This window comes from Carassius gibelio, chromosome A25 (genome assembly GCF_023724105.1).
Source record: "Carassius gibelio isolate Cgi1373 ecotype wild population from Czech Republic chromosome A25, carGib1.2-hapl.c, whole genome shotgun sequence".
Taxonomy (NCBI): Eukaryota; Metazoa; Chordata; class Actinopteri; order Cypriniformes; family Cyprinidae; genus Carassius; species Carassius gibelio.
The window spans coordinates 8,175,258-8,195,462 of record NC_068395.1 but is presented as its reverse complement, the minus strand read 5'-3'; the positions used below and the strand labels follow the sequence as shown (position 1 = coordinate 8,195,462).

The window sequence follows — 20,205 nt, the reverse complement described above, 5'->3', positions numbered from 1 at the left end:
ATACATGACTTGAGGTGTATAAACCTAAGGTCAGTTTGCATACTGCAGTGTACCTCAAGGCAAGACTTGCACTTGGTTTGGAATGTTTTCAACAACAATAATGCCGCAGTTTAATGTTCTTCTTTTTCGCATATTTGTCCAACTTAACTATCATTTACTTTACTTATATATTTTAGTGTGCATTCACTGTGCCTAACAAATATTTCAGTATCTAGGTCAGGTTTTGGCAAAGTGAGGGATGTGACAGGCAATGCAAAATATGCAAAAAAACAAACAAAAAAAAAATGACGGTGGTAGTGGCCAAAGGTCACTGTATAACTCTGGTAAAAAAGCAAATCTTTTTAAACATTTTTATATAAAACTATAATACAAAGATTAGCATTATTAGATATTGTATTTTTCATCATTGTTGCATTATATAAAATTATAAATATATAAGATATATTTATGCATAATATATATTAACTTATAGTAGTAATTATTGCAAAATATTGACAAAATCCATAAAATTTAGCTGTTAAGAACTCAATAGAACACTTTGATCCTTCTACAAAAACATATTCTTTTTTTCTGTGTGTGTGGGTACACTGCTATCCTCTGCATTCCTTATTGAACATGTCACCAGGGGGATTTTTTTTTCATCGCACAAGATGTTAAATCTTGTCAGGTAAACATTCCATGTGCCACATATTGATCTCCATGGTCTCTCTGCAAAGAAAACAATCAATCCTTTAACTCCCAAAAATAATTTTATTTGCTGCACTGAGAGACATTTAGTTCTGTCTTTCATAAGCTGAGCTGTGTTCAGCATGTTTGCTACATGACATCATTCAACAGGGGTGAGGAAACGGCACCTGAGCCTCTCATGTTCCATTGCACAGTCAAATATTCCATTTACTCCTCGGAGCCACTAACAATCAATGGCAAACAGCATGTCAAATGTGGCTTTGCATGTCAAACTAATCGCCATTTGGCTCCTTTTTTATCATTATGAAAAGAAGTCATTAATACAGAAAAAAAGAGTTATATTTGTATAGAAATGCTCTTTATAATAGGAATGTACCACCATAAATAATTTATACACTAAAATCCCATCAAATCATTTAATTTACTCTTCTTGATTTGGAAATGATTCCAAACTATATAAATATCAACTCAGAAAACACTACAGCCCAATTAAAAGTAGCTGCATCATTTTTCCCTTACAAGCACATCATGCGCTTAATGCAATATTATATATCATGTAGTAACACAATGTCTTTTCCTTAAAGGTCATCTTTAAATGAACATTTGCTGACAATTTACTCACTCTCAGGCAATCGAAGATGAGTTTCTTCTTTCGAACAAATCTTGAGGAATTTTTTAGCATTCCTGAACTTGCTCAGCAATGGACCTTCAGCAGTCAATGGGTGCCATCAGAATAAGAGTCAAAACAGCTGATAAAAACATCACAATAATCCTCAAGTAATCCACAAAACTTCAGTCTTCAAATAACATATTGTAAAGCAAAAAGCTGTTTGTTTGTAATAAACAAGTCCATAATTTTTTTTTCACTGAAGAAGCAATATTATGAATTTTGGACTCATACTTTAAGCAACAGTTTGGAGGTAAAAACGTCTCAATTATTAATTTATTTGTTTATTACAAGCACACAGCTTTTCACTGTGAATCAAAGGACTGGAGTCATGTGGTGCACTTGTGGATTATTGTGGACTCCGATGGCACCCATTCACTGCAGAGTATCCATCTTAATCAGTTCATTATAATCTTTGAAATGTCTTGCATTATATATAATATAAAAGGCTAATAAGACTTACAGAACAGAAGTGAAAAAGCATGTCAGTACTGACGATGCCCAGTACAAGGCTGACAAGTCAGTAGTGAAACAACGGAATGAATGTTGCAATTGTGCACAGAATTGAAAGAAAAGCTCTTTCTATTCTCTTCAGAAGTCAAGGATAATGATCCTTCAGCTAATAATCCTCCAAAAGGCCAAAGGCCAAAACATTGTGTCAAAGAGATTCTTCAACACTTCTACACTGAGTTAAGAGTTGGTCAGTTTTGCACAGTCTTGACATTGACGGACGACAAGCAGCGGCCGATGCTGAAGAAGAACGGCCCTATAAACATGTCCATCAGGCTGGTCCAGATCACATGGATGGAGGGCAGTGTCATCATGCAGCCCTGGATCACTGGCATCACCACCCTGTGGAGGGAAAACCGCTCATCATCACGTGTGCTGATATATGAGAATTATACAACAATCATAACAAGGTCAATTTTAGCACAATTCTCTGTTTCTAGGGCATTGTAATAGAATTGCTAAGGTTCTGTGTGATTTGTATAACTGCGCTTGCTGATCTGGGGTGCGTTCCCCAAAAGCCACTATGGTTGCAAGTTCAGTTATTACTAATAGAGTTAAATGGAACTAACAACCATAGTAAGCTAATGATGCTTTTGGGAATTGCACCCCTAGATGGTTTTAGGATGCTGTTATGCAGTTGCTAAGTTAGGGTGATGGTAAATAGTTGAGTTTAAAAAAGTAAACACTCCTCAATATGTGTCGTTCATGTCTGTAACGCATTACGTTTGCAAAATCATTTTAGCACATTGCTACAGAATTCTGGCAGAAGTCAAAACAGCCCATTGTAAAGTCTTTATGATAATTACTTGCTTTTTTCACTTGTTTTATAAAGTGAAATTGACTTCTTGACATTAGGTCTTATCTAATTTGTCAGGACTACTCATTACTAAGCTAATAGAGTCAACTCTGCTACTGCTGGGTTGTTAAGTCTACAAACATCCACATGTGCTAATATGTCACCTCACTGACACTGACCCTGAAAATGCTCCTGACCTAAACTACACAAGGGTCAAGTGTCAAGTTGTGCCAAGTTTTTTGCTTGCATGTGTCAAAACGCTAAGAGGCCGGAAAAAAACACTTGACTAGAATGCTAACAATACAGTGTGAGTTATGTGTGGATTTTTCCATGGTGGAAATGCAGGCCCACTTGTGCTGTACAAAACCAGTATGCAAGACTTTCTCTGTGGTATATTTTTAAACGCCAGTCTTTATCTAAGTGGGTAGTGGCCAAGGCAAATATTCTGCAATTGGGCTGTGGAAAATACAACAGAGCGCCAACAGCCTTCCCCAACAAGAAGCCTTTTCATACCAAATATGTATGCAGCTGAGGATCCCGAAAACAATCCCTGCAATGAACGCCATGGGAATGGCAAGAAACGTGGTGAGGATCCGGTAGAAGATGTATTTCACCAGCTCGAACACAGCATGGCTGCCGATCCAAACTCTGTCAAAGCTGTGTGTGGAGATGGGCTCAGCAATGATGTCTTCAAAACCAAACTGTGGAATCAAACATGAAATTAAAAAAATCAATAGTGCACAAACTATTTGGACAATCAAATAAGCCAACATGTATAAAAAGAAAGTAACTACCAAATTTATATTTAATCTACACCTCCTCGAAGAAAAATTAAGTCTGTTTTATTTATTTATTCAATTTTGTCTGAAACGTAAGTTATTAATTTGAACATACCCTGCAACTAAATCACACCTGTGCTAAAAAAATAACTTCTCATATCGAAAGAAAACACATTATTAGGTTTGTATCACTCATGTTTAGTCAGTTTTAGACGCAGGTATATACAAATAAGTGATAGTATGTAAGTGAAAGTACATACAGTAAGTCTCGCGTTGTCACCTACCTTTAGATGAGTGTTAATATCTTTAGGATCTCTGTCCGGGTCCTCTGAATACACGTTCGTTTTTTTTCCAAGTATCGGTTCAATCGATCTATTGAATTCATCCTCATCCATAATGACACTGGTCTCCATTTTTTCTTTTTCAAGCCCCATTTTTACTTTGTTTTGGAGTTTCGCGGCGCACACTGCTGTCTGTTGCGCCTGCTGCACGCGCACTGTGCGCTCAGGGCTGGGCGCGTCCACGCCCCTCACGGAAGACGCGTTCACGCGCAGACAAAACAAACGGCGCTCAATTCACTGCTCCAAACAACTGTGGACCAGTGATAAGGAACTATATTTTTTGGATAAATCCCTGTCCAGCCATCCTTATCTCGACAAACTGTTTATTGAAACAGAACTCAAGGAATGTTATCAGATTGTTATTGTTATTTCCTCTATAGACTCTGGTGTAAACAGTTTACAGTTTATGTTTTTTTTTGTTTATGTTCACATTTTGCACATTAATTCATAAAAAAGGATACAGTATCACGTGTTTAATATAAAGGGGTTTGTGTTAGTTTTTAAAGAATCCATTATTCCCGGATGTTTTTTATTTATTATTATTATTATTATTATTATTATTATTTTATGTAGGCTAATTGGTACAAATCCTTTCAAAGCCACCTCATTATTGGTGCTTTTGGAGTGGCAACACTCTCCCAACAGGTCGATATCCTTACTAAAATATTAATTTTAGTTTTGAAATTGAAACTGGGATCATAACAATCATAGTAATTTTTTCCCCCATTTTTTTCTTAACAGGACATGTAAGTATGACCAGCTCTGTTCAGCTGAGGACGCTTCTCTCTTCTTTACCACTAAGCAATAGCCTACTGCATGAGACATAAACAGCAAGGGTTTTGTATTTCTTAGAACCATTTATTACTCAATACACTACCTGAGAAGGCAGCATTTCTCAGCTTTTAGACACAGTCGATGACTGTTAGTAGATAATTTGCCTGTCTTAAGCTTGGACAATAGGTCACTTTCTGATACAGTGATGCTCTTTGCCTTTCTTATTTGACTTTTAAAGGTATACAGTTCACCCAAAAATGAAAATGTTGCCATTTAAAACCTTTCTTTTTGACATTTAATTTTTTTTTTGTGTGTGTACAATTCAAGAGTGATACACCTGCCCTGATATCATAATAGAAAAAAAGCCTTTAATTAATTTTTTGAAAAAAACAAAACCTTAATAATATTTTTTGTATTATGTGTTCTTATGTAAAAATAATATTAAACATTTTATATACAAAAAGGTTAAAATAATACATACATACATATACATATAAATATACATATATTTATTTTATAAATATTATATAAATATTAAATAATATAAAAATTAAAATAATGTAAAAACATATATACACACACACACACAAGTCAGCTTTCTTTCTGTTGAATGCCAAAGATGTTTAGCAAAATGTCCGAGCTGTTCCTTTCCACAATTAAATTGGATGTTCATTTTTGTCATTTTGCTAAACATCTTCTATTGAATAGTACTTTGTAGATTTGATAATTCTTAGTAAATATCTAAATATAATGTTAATTTCTATAACTAGAGGGAATGAAGGGAGTTCTACTGGAGCTGATACACACGTAAACAAAAAACTCATTGTGTTGTAACAGTCGGGAGGAAAAATGGGAGAGGAAGCAGCGGCCCATGACAGCAGAGCAAAAGCACAACAGTGGGAGTGAAAAGCACATTCTACCCATGAGAACATGCACAATACAGGCCATAATCCCTATGGATAAACACACAGCTGATTTCCAACAGCAAAGCAAAGGTGCCAAGATCTTAACTCTGCGTGTTTGAAGTGGAGATCAAACGTTGTCAGCATCATGAACGGCCAATATGATCTCTAGTTTGATGTGGGTGCTCTGTATTTTTTTTTTCTCTGAATCAAATTGTGAAACAGAGCAATCAGACTTCACTGCTACACTCTTCATTGAAGGTATTATGTACCATTATCTGTGATGAAGGGTTTAGCAGGCAATTCTGATTAATTTATTCTAGTGCAATCTTTTACTGTCAAAAATTCAACAGTCTTTCCTTCAAAGGCCCATCAAGCTACTTAGCAGGCGAATGACAGCTGCCTTTGTAAGAATGCACAGTAGAGCAATACAGTATCTTACAAAACGTACATTTATTTAGTTATTAGCAATTACCGGCAAACTAAGTAAAGCCATTAAACTCAAGCACTTCCCATGAGGACTTGGTATTTTCACAGAGTTAAAGCAGTTCTGTACTGAGGAATGGACTAAAATTCATTAAAGTCATAAGAAATATAGAAACCTATAAAGGGTTCACTGTAAATATATATATGTATATATATATATATATATATATATATATATATATATATATATATATATATATATATATATATATATATATATAAAGCTCCACTTTGAAGCAATCAAAAATACTTTATTATATCTTTATTCGGACCTCAGAACTACTTCCGCACAATTAAACTTAACAAGTTTCAGTTTAGTATACTAAAAGTACAATTGCAGGTTAAGTACATAAATATGTAAATGCATAAAATAAATATATTTATTTTTCACAAGGGTATTCCAAAACACATTAAAATGAAATATACTTGAATAAACTTAATTAACCAATTTTTTTACTTTTTAGGTCAAAAGTATATTCAATATCATTATTATATTAACTAAAACATTGAAATAATATTATATTATTCATTAAAATAAAATAATATTCTTTGTAATTACTTTGTGTTGCACCCAACATGTAGGACAAAATAAATAAATAACTATAAAACAGGAAATATAGCGAGACCCCTGTAGATCCTCATGATCACAAAGTGTTTCAGAGTCAATAAGTCTTTTAAAATATAATATAATTTCACATTTTAATAACAAGACAAGGTTAGTTCAAATAGTAAAATATCATGTTGTGCAAATCCCGAAAAACTGTTATGAAATATATTAATTATTAAATATATAAAATAATGCTTAAGATGTGTAGTGTCAAATATGATATTTAGAGTGTAAGCAAAACTGTTTATCCTGAGGCACAAACAGTGCTGGTGGTTCTTGATGAATTAGTCAAAGTTCACATTCCGTGGTCTTGTGATCTAATTCTATCTCCAGAAAAACAATGATATCAGATGGGACCTCCTGACAGTCACCTCATCTTCTAAAGTTCTCAGCTCTGTGAATACGGACACATAATAATAAACCATGACATCCCATAATCATGAGAATTAGCCCATAGCAGTCTTACTCTATTGTCATCAACCTGCAGGTCTGAAAAATTACATTTTCACAAGCATTAGAGTACAATTACGTGTGTATATTACAAAAAAAGCATCCCTGCCTATTATTTGTTTAGTATGCATATATATATATATATATATATATATATATATATATATATATATATATATATATATATATATATATATATATACATACATACACACACACACACACACACACACACACACACACACACACAAACAGGTGCTGGTCATATAATTAGAATATCATCAAAAAGTTGATTTATTTCACTAATTCCATTCAAAAAGTGATACTTGTATATTATATTCATTCATTACACACAGACTGATATATTTTAAATGTTTATTTCTTTTAATTTAGATTTTTATAACTGACAACTAAGGAAAATCCCAAATTCAGTCTCTCAGAAAATTAGAATATAACTTAAGACCAATACAAAAGAAGGATTTTGAGTTTGCTGGCCAATTAAGAACAGGGATACCATGGTCCTTAAACCAGTTACTGGTAGCTTTGGCACTGTGCGCTGTGTGAAAAATGAAATCTGCATCTCCATAAAGTTGGCAAGCAGTTGGAAACATGAAGTGCTCTTAAACTTCCTTGTATACGGCTGCGTTGACCTTGGACCTCAGAAAACACAGTAGACCAACACCAGCAGATGACATGGCACCGCAAACCATCACAGACTGTGGAAACTTTACACTGGATCTCAAGCAATGTGGATTGTGTGCCTCTTCTCTCTTCCTCTAGACTCTGGGACCCTGATATCCAAAGGAATGCAAAATTTACTTTCATCAGAGAACATTAACTTTGGAGCACTCAGCAGCAGTCCAGTCCTTTTTGAAGCGAGATGCTTCTGACCCTGTCTGTTGTTCAAGAGTGGCTTGACACAAGGAATGCGACAGCTGAAACCCATGTCTTGCATACGTCTGTGTGTAGTGGTTCTTGAAGCACTGACTCCAGCTGCAGTCCAGTCTTTGTGAATCTCCCCCACATTTTTGAATGGGTTTTGTTTCACAATCCTGTCCAGGGTCAGGGTGCGGTTATACCTATTACTTGTACACTTTTTTCTACCACATCTTTTCCTTATACCTTCGCCTCTCTATTAATGTGCTTGGACACAGAGCTCTGTGAACAGCCAGCCTCTTTTGCAATGACCTTTTGTGTCTTGCCCTCCTTGTGCAAGGTTTCAATGGTCGTCTTTTGGACAATTGTCAAGTCAGCAGTCTTCCCCATGATTGTGTAGCCTACAGAACTACACAGAAAGAGCATTTAAAGGCCTTTTTGCAGGTGTTTTGAATTAATTATCTGATTAGAGTGTGGCACCAGGTGTCTTCAATATTGAACCTTTTCACAATATTTAAATTTGCTGAGATACTGAATTTGGGATTTTCCTTAGTTGTCAGTTATAATCATCAAAATTAAAAGAAACAAACCTTTGAAATATATCAGTCTGTGTGTAATGAATGAATATAATATACAAGTTTCACTTTTTGATTGTAATTAGTGAAATAAAGAAACTTTTTGATGATATTCTAATTATATGACCACCTGTATATATATATATATATATATATATATATATATATATATATATATATATATATATATATATATATATATAAAGATATATAAAGATCTAACAAGAGCTTACTGGCAGGGAACTGGTAATCAAAACAGAAGATTTCAATTAAAGTCTTCAGCAGAAGGAAACAAAAGTTTGGGAACAGCATGCATTTTACATCATTGCACTGATGGAAGTCTTTGCTTAAACATTGCATAACTCTTTCAGACATAAAAACAGCCTTTGTTTCTCCATTGCTTATAAAGACTGAACTTAAATCAACTTTAGGAAATTAAAGTAGACTAGAAAGAATACATTAGCCTTTATGCTCTCTGCCAGCATGTGCCTTTGTCTATACAGATCAAATTTAGTGCTTTGTATATTTTCCAAGCACAATAAACCTGTCAAAAGCAACCAATCTCTTCATCTGTACCCACGTAGCTCAGTGTTTGTGAAGGTGTGGTAAACAGATCAGGGATCCACCCAGAGCCTGAGGCTGTGTGAGTAGACACAGTATGTGCTTTGCGGGAAGAGATAAATACATTTTTCCATCTTTACTCTAACTATGGAGCAGATTTTGCCGTGTTGTTGCATGAACGAGCCTAAGTCCTTACAAGCTTCAATCCTGCAGCTCTGACACAGTTACCCAGTTACACACGGTGGGATATTCATCTCCATCACATGACAGACCCCTCAAACCATTTTCCAGCATAGTTTAGATCATGTAGATGAGCGTATCAGATCATGCATACCGGTGCTATTACTCAACAGCTTCAGGTCTGTGTTTTCTCTTTATTTTGAGCCAAGTCTGGAAATGCTGGCCAATGATCTTGCTTCATGCACTTCTATCAAGTTTATAAGCTGCCCTAGTGATAAACATGGTATAAATTCATAGTTTTAAACCTCAACGATACTTTGCAGTTCTTTATGTCCCCTAATGAAAACATAGTGCAAGATGATGTCATAATACACTGGACACAATCATAAACTCACAATTATTATCTCATTAGTTATTTAACATGTTATCACATTTGGCTGAACATAGAAGTCTATTTTAAATATGTTCCAAAAATCTTTTTCTTTAAATATTAATATGCATTTTTTGTTAAAAATGTAAATATCATAAACTGAAAAAAAATCTATCCCCACCCCAAACATGTTTCTTTCAAAATATTCTTTTGAATTGTAATTATTTCATGTTAATATGACAAGTTCTCAAATTCAAATCAACAACTTCTCGAGTTTTGCTACTCTTTTACCTAGTCCAGAATGAGTACTATGTATGTCTGAATATGCAGTATTCTTGAACAATTGGTGTGGCATGGATGATAGGTCACATGATAATTCCAGTATGGCAACGCCCTTCTCCAGGAAGTGACATCATTTTTGTATAAAAACACAAAGGTCTCCTAAACATAAATGGATCTTACGCAATTAAACTAATTGCACTCTGACCCCATTAAATATAATTTAAAAAATGTAAAATATTTGTTATTAAATAGATTTAATTATATAGTTTTTAATATTTACACACACGCACACACACACACACACACACATACACCCATCAAATTAAAATCTATATAATTAGAATCTATTTAAAGTTGTGTCAGATCTTTAATTTGTTCAAATTTTTAGGGGATGACTAAGACAGACAGTTCATGCTAATTTGCTTTCATGCTGGACTTATAGCAATGTCATATTCAGGCCAGAAAATTACAAACATGGAGGAATTTTCAACAGCTCAAGATGTAAAAAGCCAGTGGGATGACAGCATAGTGGTACAGCATAGTGGTATGATGCTTCTACATGTAATTATATGTATGTATGTATAAGTAACTTGCATATATATCCAGTTACCATATAAATGTAGCATGAGAGTGTCCTGGTCTCAACTCTGCCCTTGTGAACTTTTTTCCACTTCTACTGCTCTAGATTGCACCACTTCTAAAAAGGCACAGATTGCAACAAACAAAATAGAGTTGATAAGCACTCAATGTGCCGGAACGGTGCACTATTTGTCTTTTTAAAAGCCAAAAGCATTTATCAGAAACTAAATTTACTTTAAAGGTCCTTTTGGTCCACTAGATTTCACATTCTCATAAACCTATATATATATACGAAACATAAACAGTCCTAAAAATGCATTTGCTAGATGCTTACAGTGCATACATCAAATTACGAATGTGTAAATATGAGGCATTTGAACCAGGTGACACTAAAAACGCTCACCTGATGGATGCAGGAGTAGCCGTGCGGTCCAAAGCAAACACTGTGTCAACCGCCACTGCTCTAGTAGTTTTCCAGACTTGTTTACACTGGAATATGAGTACTACTATTGAATTATGCTAGCGAGGGAAACCCCAAACTTAGCAACAGCAATGTTTTACAGGAACAATTCACCCTGATCCTGTGCCAGAAGGCTGTGGGCTGAAGGGAACACAATTAAGGATAGAAAAGCCCTTTTGTTTTTTAGTTTTTTTTCTGTAGTGATTTTCATCATGAGTTGATGGCTGTTAGCATGTTGCTAATAGGCTCTAAAGCAGTCAAACAGGCAAACTCTCATCTAGGGTTCCCCTAAAGTGGAATTCCCAAGTTAAATTTAGTCTTAATTACACCTCTCTCATGCTGTAGTTCTTTCTGACCACACTATCAGCTCACATAGTTTTCCTTCTCTTTCCTTCCAAGCTACAGAGTTGAAAAGAATCTGCTGAGGCTATTTTAGGCCTCTGCCTCCTTTCCACCTTGTTCCACAAACACCAATTCTGGGTTCTTGATGAAAGGTTAATTGTCTCATTTATGCAGTATGTACTCTAAATCCATCAATCTTTCATTAGACATCAGCACATAGGGAAAACTGAGCTAAGTACACTGTTCGGCCTTCACTGTACTATTTGACACCGTAAACCCTGCAGGATGAATTCCAAGCTCAGTGTCATCAAACCTTTGTCTTTTCATGGAAAAACAGTGTGTGAAACCAAATACGCGGCTGTTGGACCACACACTTCCCCCAGCATGAATGTGACCTGGATTAAACGAGTGTGCGCGGGTGGGTGGAGTGTCCCAGAGAGTTCAAAGGAAGCTCTGGTCATGAACACACAATAATGAGACCAGCGCTTACCCTGCTCGCTTGATTGAGGGTGTAATGAGTTTTTGAAAACAGATGTGTGAGAGATCACTGCTCTTCACTATCCCAGTATTAGTGCAAACGATGTGGAGACAAATAACAAAGGGTGTGGTCACGAGGAAGCTGACATTTCAACAGGAGATCTCGAGGAATGTGATCTTCTTAATACTGCTTTTGGCTTGCGAAAGCTTCTTATCTATGTTTATAAAAAGGTTTCAGAGTTGGCAATTCATTCTCAAACTGGCATTTGACTTTGAATGCGATCCAAAGGCCAAGCTAATGCTAAGTACTTTAGCCTAGTAATGCAAGTACAATCTAATTAAATGGCGAAAAACTGAATGCTCAGAAACTTGTGAAAATCACATTTTCAATAATATATTTCACAATCTGATGGTATCATAAACGATGTGTCATACCATCGAATTAATGCTAAGAAACTGTATATTTGCCGCGTTCCAGGCAACCCGCAACCCGTGTTTTTCCAACCCTCTACCCGTGAAAGTGCACCAGAACAGCATTCAAACCCGTGACTTCCCACCCGTGAACCTGAGTAGATCGATGTACTCCTAGGCAGTTCCGAGCTCTGACAAAACGTAACCCACAAAAACAACAATGACAGCCCCTACGGATAATATTGCCTACGCATGCTGTGTTTATGCAAGTGGTACACGGTAAGAAATAGACTTTAGGACAATATAACGTTCCAATAAATGTAATAATTTAGCTACAATTCCTTGCGCTCAGGTAGTTTGGCGGGACTTGCCTGGAACACTACAAAGTCGTGGTTGGAAATTGTGATTTACGGACTCAAAAACCTGCCTGGAACGCAGCATTAGGTTGGTCTAGCTAATTTGCATATGGAGTGTAAAGTGAAGTCTAAGTTATACACAAACACCTGGCAGTGACTTCGCCTATTGGCTCTTTTATATGTCCATTACACAACACATTTTAGAAGACTATAGGGCATCAGTGACATCTTTTAAGATACTTTTAAGTACACGTGTGCTACTGTGATGAAGATAAATGGTCATTGTAATTTGGTCTCACACACACACTTTTTTTACATCTTAATTAACTGGTTTATTATTGAATAAATGTTTAATAGGTGTTATATGCAGCATATTTGTAGGTTACCTAAGAAAATTTTTATTACAGTGTACCTTTGTATTGCACAATGAAATGTAATGTGCTCAGATGTGCTTAATGACATTATGTGGACACCAAGTATATGACAGTGACCGTATTTGGTTTGTGTAAATGTTTCCAGGTGTTGTGGACAGGTAAAATTGTGCTGCTGTGTTTAAACAAGTTAATGGAAAATCACATCCGTTTGTACAAAGGCAAGGAAGCACATGCCTCAGGCTGCCTCCTTATGAAGGCTAAAAAATACCTTTCAGTGCACCTAATTAATTGAAATGTGTTGTAAAAATGAACTTCAATTGAAAAGATTACACAGTCATTTGACACTTAATACTGTTGAAGGATTAAGTCGTGTGGTCTTGATATAAGATTTAAATGAGTTAGATAATGGGGATATGCAAAGCTACATATTTTCATATATTCAAAGAATTAATGGATAGAAATTAATGAAAAAAAAACAGACTGAAGTGTGTTCGCTGCAAGTCCCTCCACCATATAAGCCTTATTTTAGCCAAATATCTCCAGAGCTCTTAAACTTGATGGCGAACTCTGCAAGCAAAATATGAAAGTCCGTAGGGACCTACAACCATGGAATTATAAACACACAGTCCTCAAGTTTTTTTTTTTTTTTTTTTCCTGCAGTGACGGCAGGAGCATGTCCATATCAGCAGCTCAGCAGAGTGAAACGCTTCCACCAAAACCATTTAAGGAGTTTTTAGGGTACTTCAGGATCCTAACTTGATCAGAGACACTGAAAAGGGGGAGATGGACCTCTCGTAGAAAAATGAATGGGAAAATCACAACAAATATAGTATATGGAAGCCTCGCCTTTTATTTAAAGAGCCAATGATCTTTTTGAACGAGTTTGTTTACTCTAAAACACACATGAGCTTTAGCTGTAACTGCTAGCCTGAAAAATACACTATTTTAGTATGATTTGATTTACATTTATGATGCCGACATGATAATATAATGATATTCATGACATTTTTGAGACTCAAAAAAAGTCTATTGCCTTCCAAAATGGCTGCTGATGTAACTGATTTGCCTTAAAGGGACTGATACTGTACATTGCTAGCCTACCTGTACTGGTGTTGATTTTCAAAGAGTTTGAAAGTGCTTGTACTTCTTCACAGATGCATAATACATTACCTTTGAAATGCAAATGTTCCTCAGAGCTTTTGCCAAATATCTGTGTATTTGCTCATCATTTCCTTGCAGACGTCTCTGGTCGGATGCGCTTCCATCCAGCAGGGAATGGCTGGGTGAATCTATGACTGATTGGTTGTTCAGCCCACAGTTGTTCACTCATAATACTGTGAATAAAAGGGAGGGTTCAGTCGCTATGGTATCATTACACTGTACGTGTTTATAGGTGGCCACTATACTTTCGATTTCATTCTCATGAGCATCCCAGAGGAAGTATATCCAGTGGCCAATGTCGATTCAAAAGCAAGCCAGAAAGTCCTCTAATGCATCTGTAATCTGTTAAGAAGACACTGAGCACTGTGGTGACACTGGTTTTATTTGCAAATGCAAGACAGACATAAGACGGACGGTCATTCAATCGTGATTCATTTTTGTAAATGCAATTTTTTAGATGTTCTTTTTCACTGATGATTAACATTTCCAGGAATACTGTGGTTTTCTTATGAACAGATGCTTTGGACATCACAAAATGAGAAGTACTATATATATATTTCATGGAAAAATTGAGAAGAGAAAAAATATTTACAAAAAAATAATCATTAAACAAAAAAATTGAAATCTTAAAATAATAAGTTACCTTAAAAATGTATTAAATATGTTTAAAGGTCTCTCTCACCGAACCTGACGTGGGAGTCTCTCTCTGAGTGGACAGGCCTGCCTCAGTGCTCATGCAGGAAGTCGTGTAGAGTAGATAACAAAGAAAACAGGAGGAGGAGGCCAGACTTCTTCCTGAAATGGGACAGCAGTAATTAGCAGAGACCGGGGAATAGCATTTGTTTTCCTTGTGCAGCTGAACATGAAATTAAAGCTTTATCTGGAGGTAACAGACCATTGGTCCCAGGGGTCAAACTCATGTAGGTGGACTCCACAGAACGTCTGCTTTACAGTTTATATGCAGTTTAATTTAGTGTCATTTTAAACCATAATACGCTCATATTAAAAAGCCATTTTCTGTTTCAATTCTGACGTCTCTTATTTTCACTCATTATGTTTTTGTAATTGCAGTTCTTGCTGTGTAGTATCCCTCTACCTCTATCGCTCTGTCTACACCAAAGAGGGAGTCCCAAGGAGCTGTAAGGCTATATAAAGCCATTTGCCGCAAAACTCCACCAGTTTTTGCCCATAGTCTTCCCACAGTCGAGCTGCCAAGCCGACACACATTTTCCTGGCTGGAGTTCAGGAAAGTGCTGCTCCACGCTGAAGGATGGAAACTTCAGACTGGCTTTGCCTGGATACAATAAAAAACACACAAACACAGGGCCGGGTGATTCAGAGTAATGCAGACAGTGCCTTCTTTATCAGGAAGGGCCTCACCCGGTGGATACGTCCTTTATCAGACCTCTGTTCCCATTAGCGCCAGATACAAGCCATTATAAACACACTGTCTGACATGTAATGAACCATAACTGTTCGTCAAGTTCAGTCTTTACATCCATCATACCTACTGTCAACATACTACAGACCAGAAGGGAAAATGTCTGTTTCATGTTTTGTGTCCCACATTTAAGTTCAGTGAGTCATACACGCCTCAAAACGCAACATTCTCGTCTCTCACAAATGATGCAGACAGCTCTCCTCAACTAAATGTTGCAATTGCATGCAGACGACAAAGAATAAAGGAACTTGCCCTGCACCCAAACTGTACAGTCCCTTAATTTCTACAACAACACAGGCTCATGTATAAATAGGAGCTGGATGGCTGTATCAATTAAGTCACTGCAAAATGTGCAACCAAATTAAGGTAAATTTATCAAATCTCTAACTAAATCAAATTGCGTCCAGGGACTTAAATATATTTAAATATATTTAAATGACTAAAATATTTTCTAATATATATTATTTGTATATTGCTTTTATAAAAATGATTAAAAAATGCAAAAAATAAATAAATACAAATAATAATAATTATATTATTACTGCTTTCTTTAGAAATATCAAGATGAGTCTTTTATTGACAACCCTAGTTTTATCGGAATAAATAAAAAACTATCATGAAGGCAACTGGCTCTTTTAAAGGAAAGGTTGAAACCCTGATAGCAAATATCAAAGTGTGTCCTTTGGTGAACTGATCTGGCCTGATATTCTTTCAGAAAACATCCCTTTTCCAGGCAGAGTACAGTACAAAACTTGCAGAAAAATTAAATCCAGTGGACAAATAAAATAATTAGTGGATGTGATCAGAAACATAGTAATACAAACCTGCGCAAGACTCCAAACCCAAACTGCGGAAGAGAAGGAACTCCTTGACTGAGTGTTTATAGTCTGGCCCATCCAGGAACCCAACGTGAGGAACGTTCTGTCAACACATGCCGCAGCCTCCTGCCACACGAATACACAGTTCCAGTTCCCACAGCGTTGCCATGACAGCAAAGAGCCCATTACATAATGCTGCGGTGACCCACTCTTTCCTGCAACGGACTCCAGGCAGGATGTGCTCGACTTGTGATGAATGTGAGCTCTCTGTGAGGTTTTCCCTGATGTGCCATGTGCAGAAATGAATGTGCGATCATGAGATTTCAGGCAAAGATCAGGTATCCAGGGTCAAATTAGTGGAGAATTAATGTTATTAAAGTAATCGTTCATAGTTCACCTTCACTTAGTTCCAAACCTGACTTTGTTTCTTTAGCAGAACACAAAAGAAGATATTTTGAAGACCTTTTTTCCATACAGTGATAGTCAGTGGGGTCCAAAACTCTATGCACTGAGACTTGTGGTCTGGTTCTAACACGAGTTTCTCTCAAACGACTTCGTTCCTTGCAGAAGCACATGTTTGAGATTATTCGGAGACAATAAACAATACAGTTAACAGAAATGAGAAACAAAAGGAGGAACAGATGTAAGGTAGGAACACAGAGGGCCGTCAGCTGGCTAAAATTATCTGAGGACATCCCTGCCTGCTACGTGGGTCGGCTGTGTGGGAGAACTCTTCTTCTGGAGCGGGGAACACCTCCTGTCAGTGGAAGCCCATACAAATGGGACAGAGAGCATAAATCTTCCCTCCGGGGCCTAAGACACACCCTCATTCTCTGGCTCGCATTGTCCTCCAGCTCGCAGTAGTTTGAGGAAACGACTGCAACTCTTTTTGGGCAGGAGATGTGAAAACGGTTCCTCTGAGAGATGTCTACTTTTACCATGTGGCTCTGGCCAAGAGCTTCCAACTACTGACGCAGCTCATCTTTGCTTCTCACACAGTGCATTTATCAGGTTTAAAACAACAGATGGGAAGATGGTTGAGGGATGTTTCAATGAGGCATAGCAGATGTAAGAGGCATCATTTATCTTCTTCAGCGTGATGTTGATGGGAGGCATCTACCTGAATGGGAAAAGACCAAAGATTATATTATAAAATGTAAAATTGTATCATAAATTCTTCAAATCACAAAAAAAAACAACGACAACAAAAAAAAAAAACAGGTGACTTCTTATTTTTGAGTCATTGTTTACATTAAAAGGTGGGGATCCCATTCCTACAGCTTAAAAGGGATATTTCACCCAAAAATGAAAACATTTTCATCATTTACTTTCCCTTATGTCACAAAAAAATATATATATTTTGTAAAATGTAGGGAACCAAATCCCATTAGGGTCCATTTACTTCCATTCTCTTGACAAAAAAAGAAAAAAGAAAGTCCCAAAAACATTTCTAATTTCTTCAAAAAAAGTTAACTTGAGGTTTAGTAATTATATATATATATATATATATATATATATATATATATATATATTTATTTATTTTTTTGTATCGGCTACAGGCTAAGTATTCCCCATTTTGATTCCAAACCTTCCAACTTTTGATGTGTAATAATTCTCAAAATGACAATATTTGAAGCATTATCCAATAACAGTTCTGCACCTGAAATTTACGATTGAGCAGAGATTGAGAATAAATTCATAAAATTGCAAGAATAAAGTCATTGTTTCAAGATTGAAGACAGGCCTATTATGACTTATTCTTAGAGGCTTAAAACTCCATTCTCTAATTAATTTTTATTTTAGTTTGGCAATAATAAAACACAAAATCAGATTTAGAAATATGCGACTTTTGCTCACAAGAAAAAGAAAAACTGAGGGCATCAACATGACCTTATCCTTAATCAGCATGTATACACACTCAATTTTACAATACATTGTAAAAAAATGTAAAAAAAGATTCTGGTGCCCTGCATAGCAAGACTATTTCCATTAAACGTGAATAAGAGAAGACTGCACCTGAGGGGAATAGGAGCAGCCTGTACAGAAAAAGACAGTGAGTCACTGGAAGCCCATTGTACACGAAGTTACTGCACAAGCATGGCACATTGTTTGGGAAAAGATACCTGGCATACTCCCATTTCCCAGAGCTACTGCTTTTACACAAGCATGATCATATTACGGCCTATACTTCATCTTTTTAAGATGATGATGATGAACATATTTCTCTTGTCTGCTGACTGTTTGTTTAAAAGGGCCAGGTCTGGTGGAATTTTGGAAGTGCAGACACATGAAATGAAAACAACAGGGCACGTACCAGCTGGATACATTGACATGAATCAGAAGTTGTTTTCAAACCAAGCATCAGCATAGCAATATCATCTGGAAGATATTAAAAAAAGTTTTTTCAGGGCGTGTCACTATCTTTTCAGCCTCCCGCATTTTCTCACTCTTTCTGTTTCTCTCATACAACACACAGAAATTCGTCCCAAACAGATGAGCTGTGAACACAGAGGTGTGTCTGAAGCAGCTAACCGCGACCATTATACAGTGGAAGCAGTGCTGAGGGACAAATATGTCATTCCTCCCATGTCTCCTTGGAGTTCATTGTGAGTTGCTAAATTTATTGGATGGAAAGATTCCAAATGTTTGGCAGAAAACAGGGTCTTGGCCACTGATATTTCTGTTTGAAAGATAACCGGCTTTGACTGAACTCTGGAGGCCAAGAAGATGGAGCATTTTGGGTTATGAGGGAGAAATACTTGAGGTTTAAAGGTATAGTTCACACAAAAATGAAAACTCTGGAATCATTTACTCACACTGAGTCTTTACAAAGCTGTATGACCTGCTTTCTTATGTGGAACACAAAACATAATCAGAAAAATGTTTCAGGGTTATTTTTTTTTTCCCATACAATGAAAGCATTCATTATGTGGACAGTTAAAACATTCTTTGAAACATTTGTGTTTTACAAAAAGTGTCTACTTTTTGAGGCCAATGTAATTTACATGTTATTTAAGTCTCATTCAACTAAATGCAAAGCATTTTATTTGATTCTTAGTATTTCACACAAAAAAGCACTTTGAATTACCATTGTGTATAAAATGTGCTATACAAGTATACTTGCCATGCCTAATCGTATGAGCAGTAGTGTATCTTAACTGTGTAGGGAAGAATCTCATTGAAAAAACCCTGCCCTGGCACACCCATCAGTCCACAGCTGCCCACAGGGTGAACAACCTACGTGAGGGCAGGCACACAGATATAAGTGGGAGCTAAAGGAGCGTATCCTCCCTAAAGCAAAGATGGAGGGGAGAGGAATTTTCCAGAAGTGGTGTGAAAGATCCATGTGTGTGTTCAGTTTAGTCTGCAGCAACGAGAGAGAGAAACAGACAAGAGGGAATAAAACAAGAAAGAATAGCTAAAGAAATTGGGTAAAGCATGGCTTGCTCAATATTTATTGTCATTAGAGAGCAACTGAACCCACCCATGCTGTCTGGGAGAGAGGTGAGGCTGGGAAACTCCTTCCACATGATGCAGGATTCTCCTCAAATGACTAAGAAGCCATTCGGATCTATAGTTTTCCATGTACAATGTGTAGAAAGATGGATCTTCAGCCTATTTCTTCTGTGCCCGGTGAACCCACTTCGCACAACTGTTAATCTTTCCACACTGTTGTCGTTTACCAAAGCGTTGGCATGGCAAAGGGAATAAACTGGTGCTGTTGTTTGAGGAGGCGTTTTATATTAACAGTATCCTCTTTATTTCAGTGCTATCAGATTTATGATCTGAAACCAACGCATGAGGGGGGCACTGCGCTCATTAGAATACAAGACAGAGTCCCTCTTATATGTTTATATCAATATCAAATTTAACTTTCATTAAAAGCTTTGATCTGCACAACGACTTGACTGCAAGCTGTTGTGTTGTGATGAAGTTAGTTCAA

General features: G+C 36.5%; 1 protein-coding gene and 1 long non-coding RNA gene across 3 annotated transcripts; both read right to left on the bottom strand.

Annotated features, from left to right (window-relative positions):
- Nucleotides 1–730: 730 nt before the first annotated feature.
- On the bottom strand, nt 731–4,069 carry LOC127947469 (caveolin-2). 2 transcript variants are annotated; one of them, XM_052544613.1, is made up of 3 exons: nt 3,700–4,069; nt 3,174–3,361; nt 731–2,206 (listed from the first exon to the last, which is right to left on the bottom strand). In XM_052544613.1, the coding sequence occupies exons 1-3, from the start codon at nt 3,871–3,873 to the stop codon at nt 2,056–2,058; spliced, it is 513 nt and encodes a 170-aa protein (XP_052400573.1). In that variant the 5' UTR covers nt 3,874–4,069; the 3' UTR covers nt 731–2,055. The 2 variants fall into 2 exon arrangements, with proteins under 2 accessions (XP_052400573.1, XP_052400574.1); XM_052544614.1 differs by having other exon boundaries at nt 3,724–4,025.
- A 9,999-nt stretch (nt 4,070–14,068) lies between these two features.
- LOC127946654 (uncharacterized) lies at nt 14,069–17,066 on the bottom strand. Its single transcript, XR_008151131.1, has 4 exons — nt 16,269–17,066; nt 15,100–15,297; nt 14,686–14,798; nt 14,069–14,176 (listed from the first exon to the last, which is right to left on the bottom strand). It is a non-coding gene; the product is annotated as an uncharacterized LOC127946654 (long non-coding RNA).
- Between the last annotated feature and the right edge of the window lie 3,139 nt (nt 17,067–20,205).

Excerpts from the sequence above, each read along its gene's own strand:
- LOC127947469 (XM_052544613.1), bottom strand. The coding sequence starts at position 3,873 with ATGGGGCTTGAAAAAGAAAAAATGGAGACCAGTGTCATTATGGATGAG. Across the intron at positions 3,362-3,699 it reads GTGACAACGCGAGACTTACT|TTTGGTTTTGAAGACATCAT; the intron begins GTATGTACTTTC and ends TTGATTCCACAG. Across the intron at positions 2,207-3,173 it reads CTCAGCTGCATACATATTTG|GGTGGTGATGCCAGTGATCC; the intron begins GTATGAAAAGGC and ends TTCCCTCCACAG.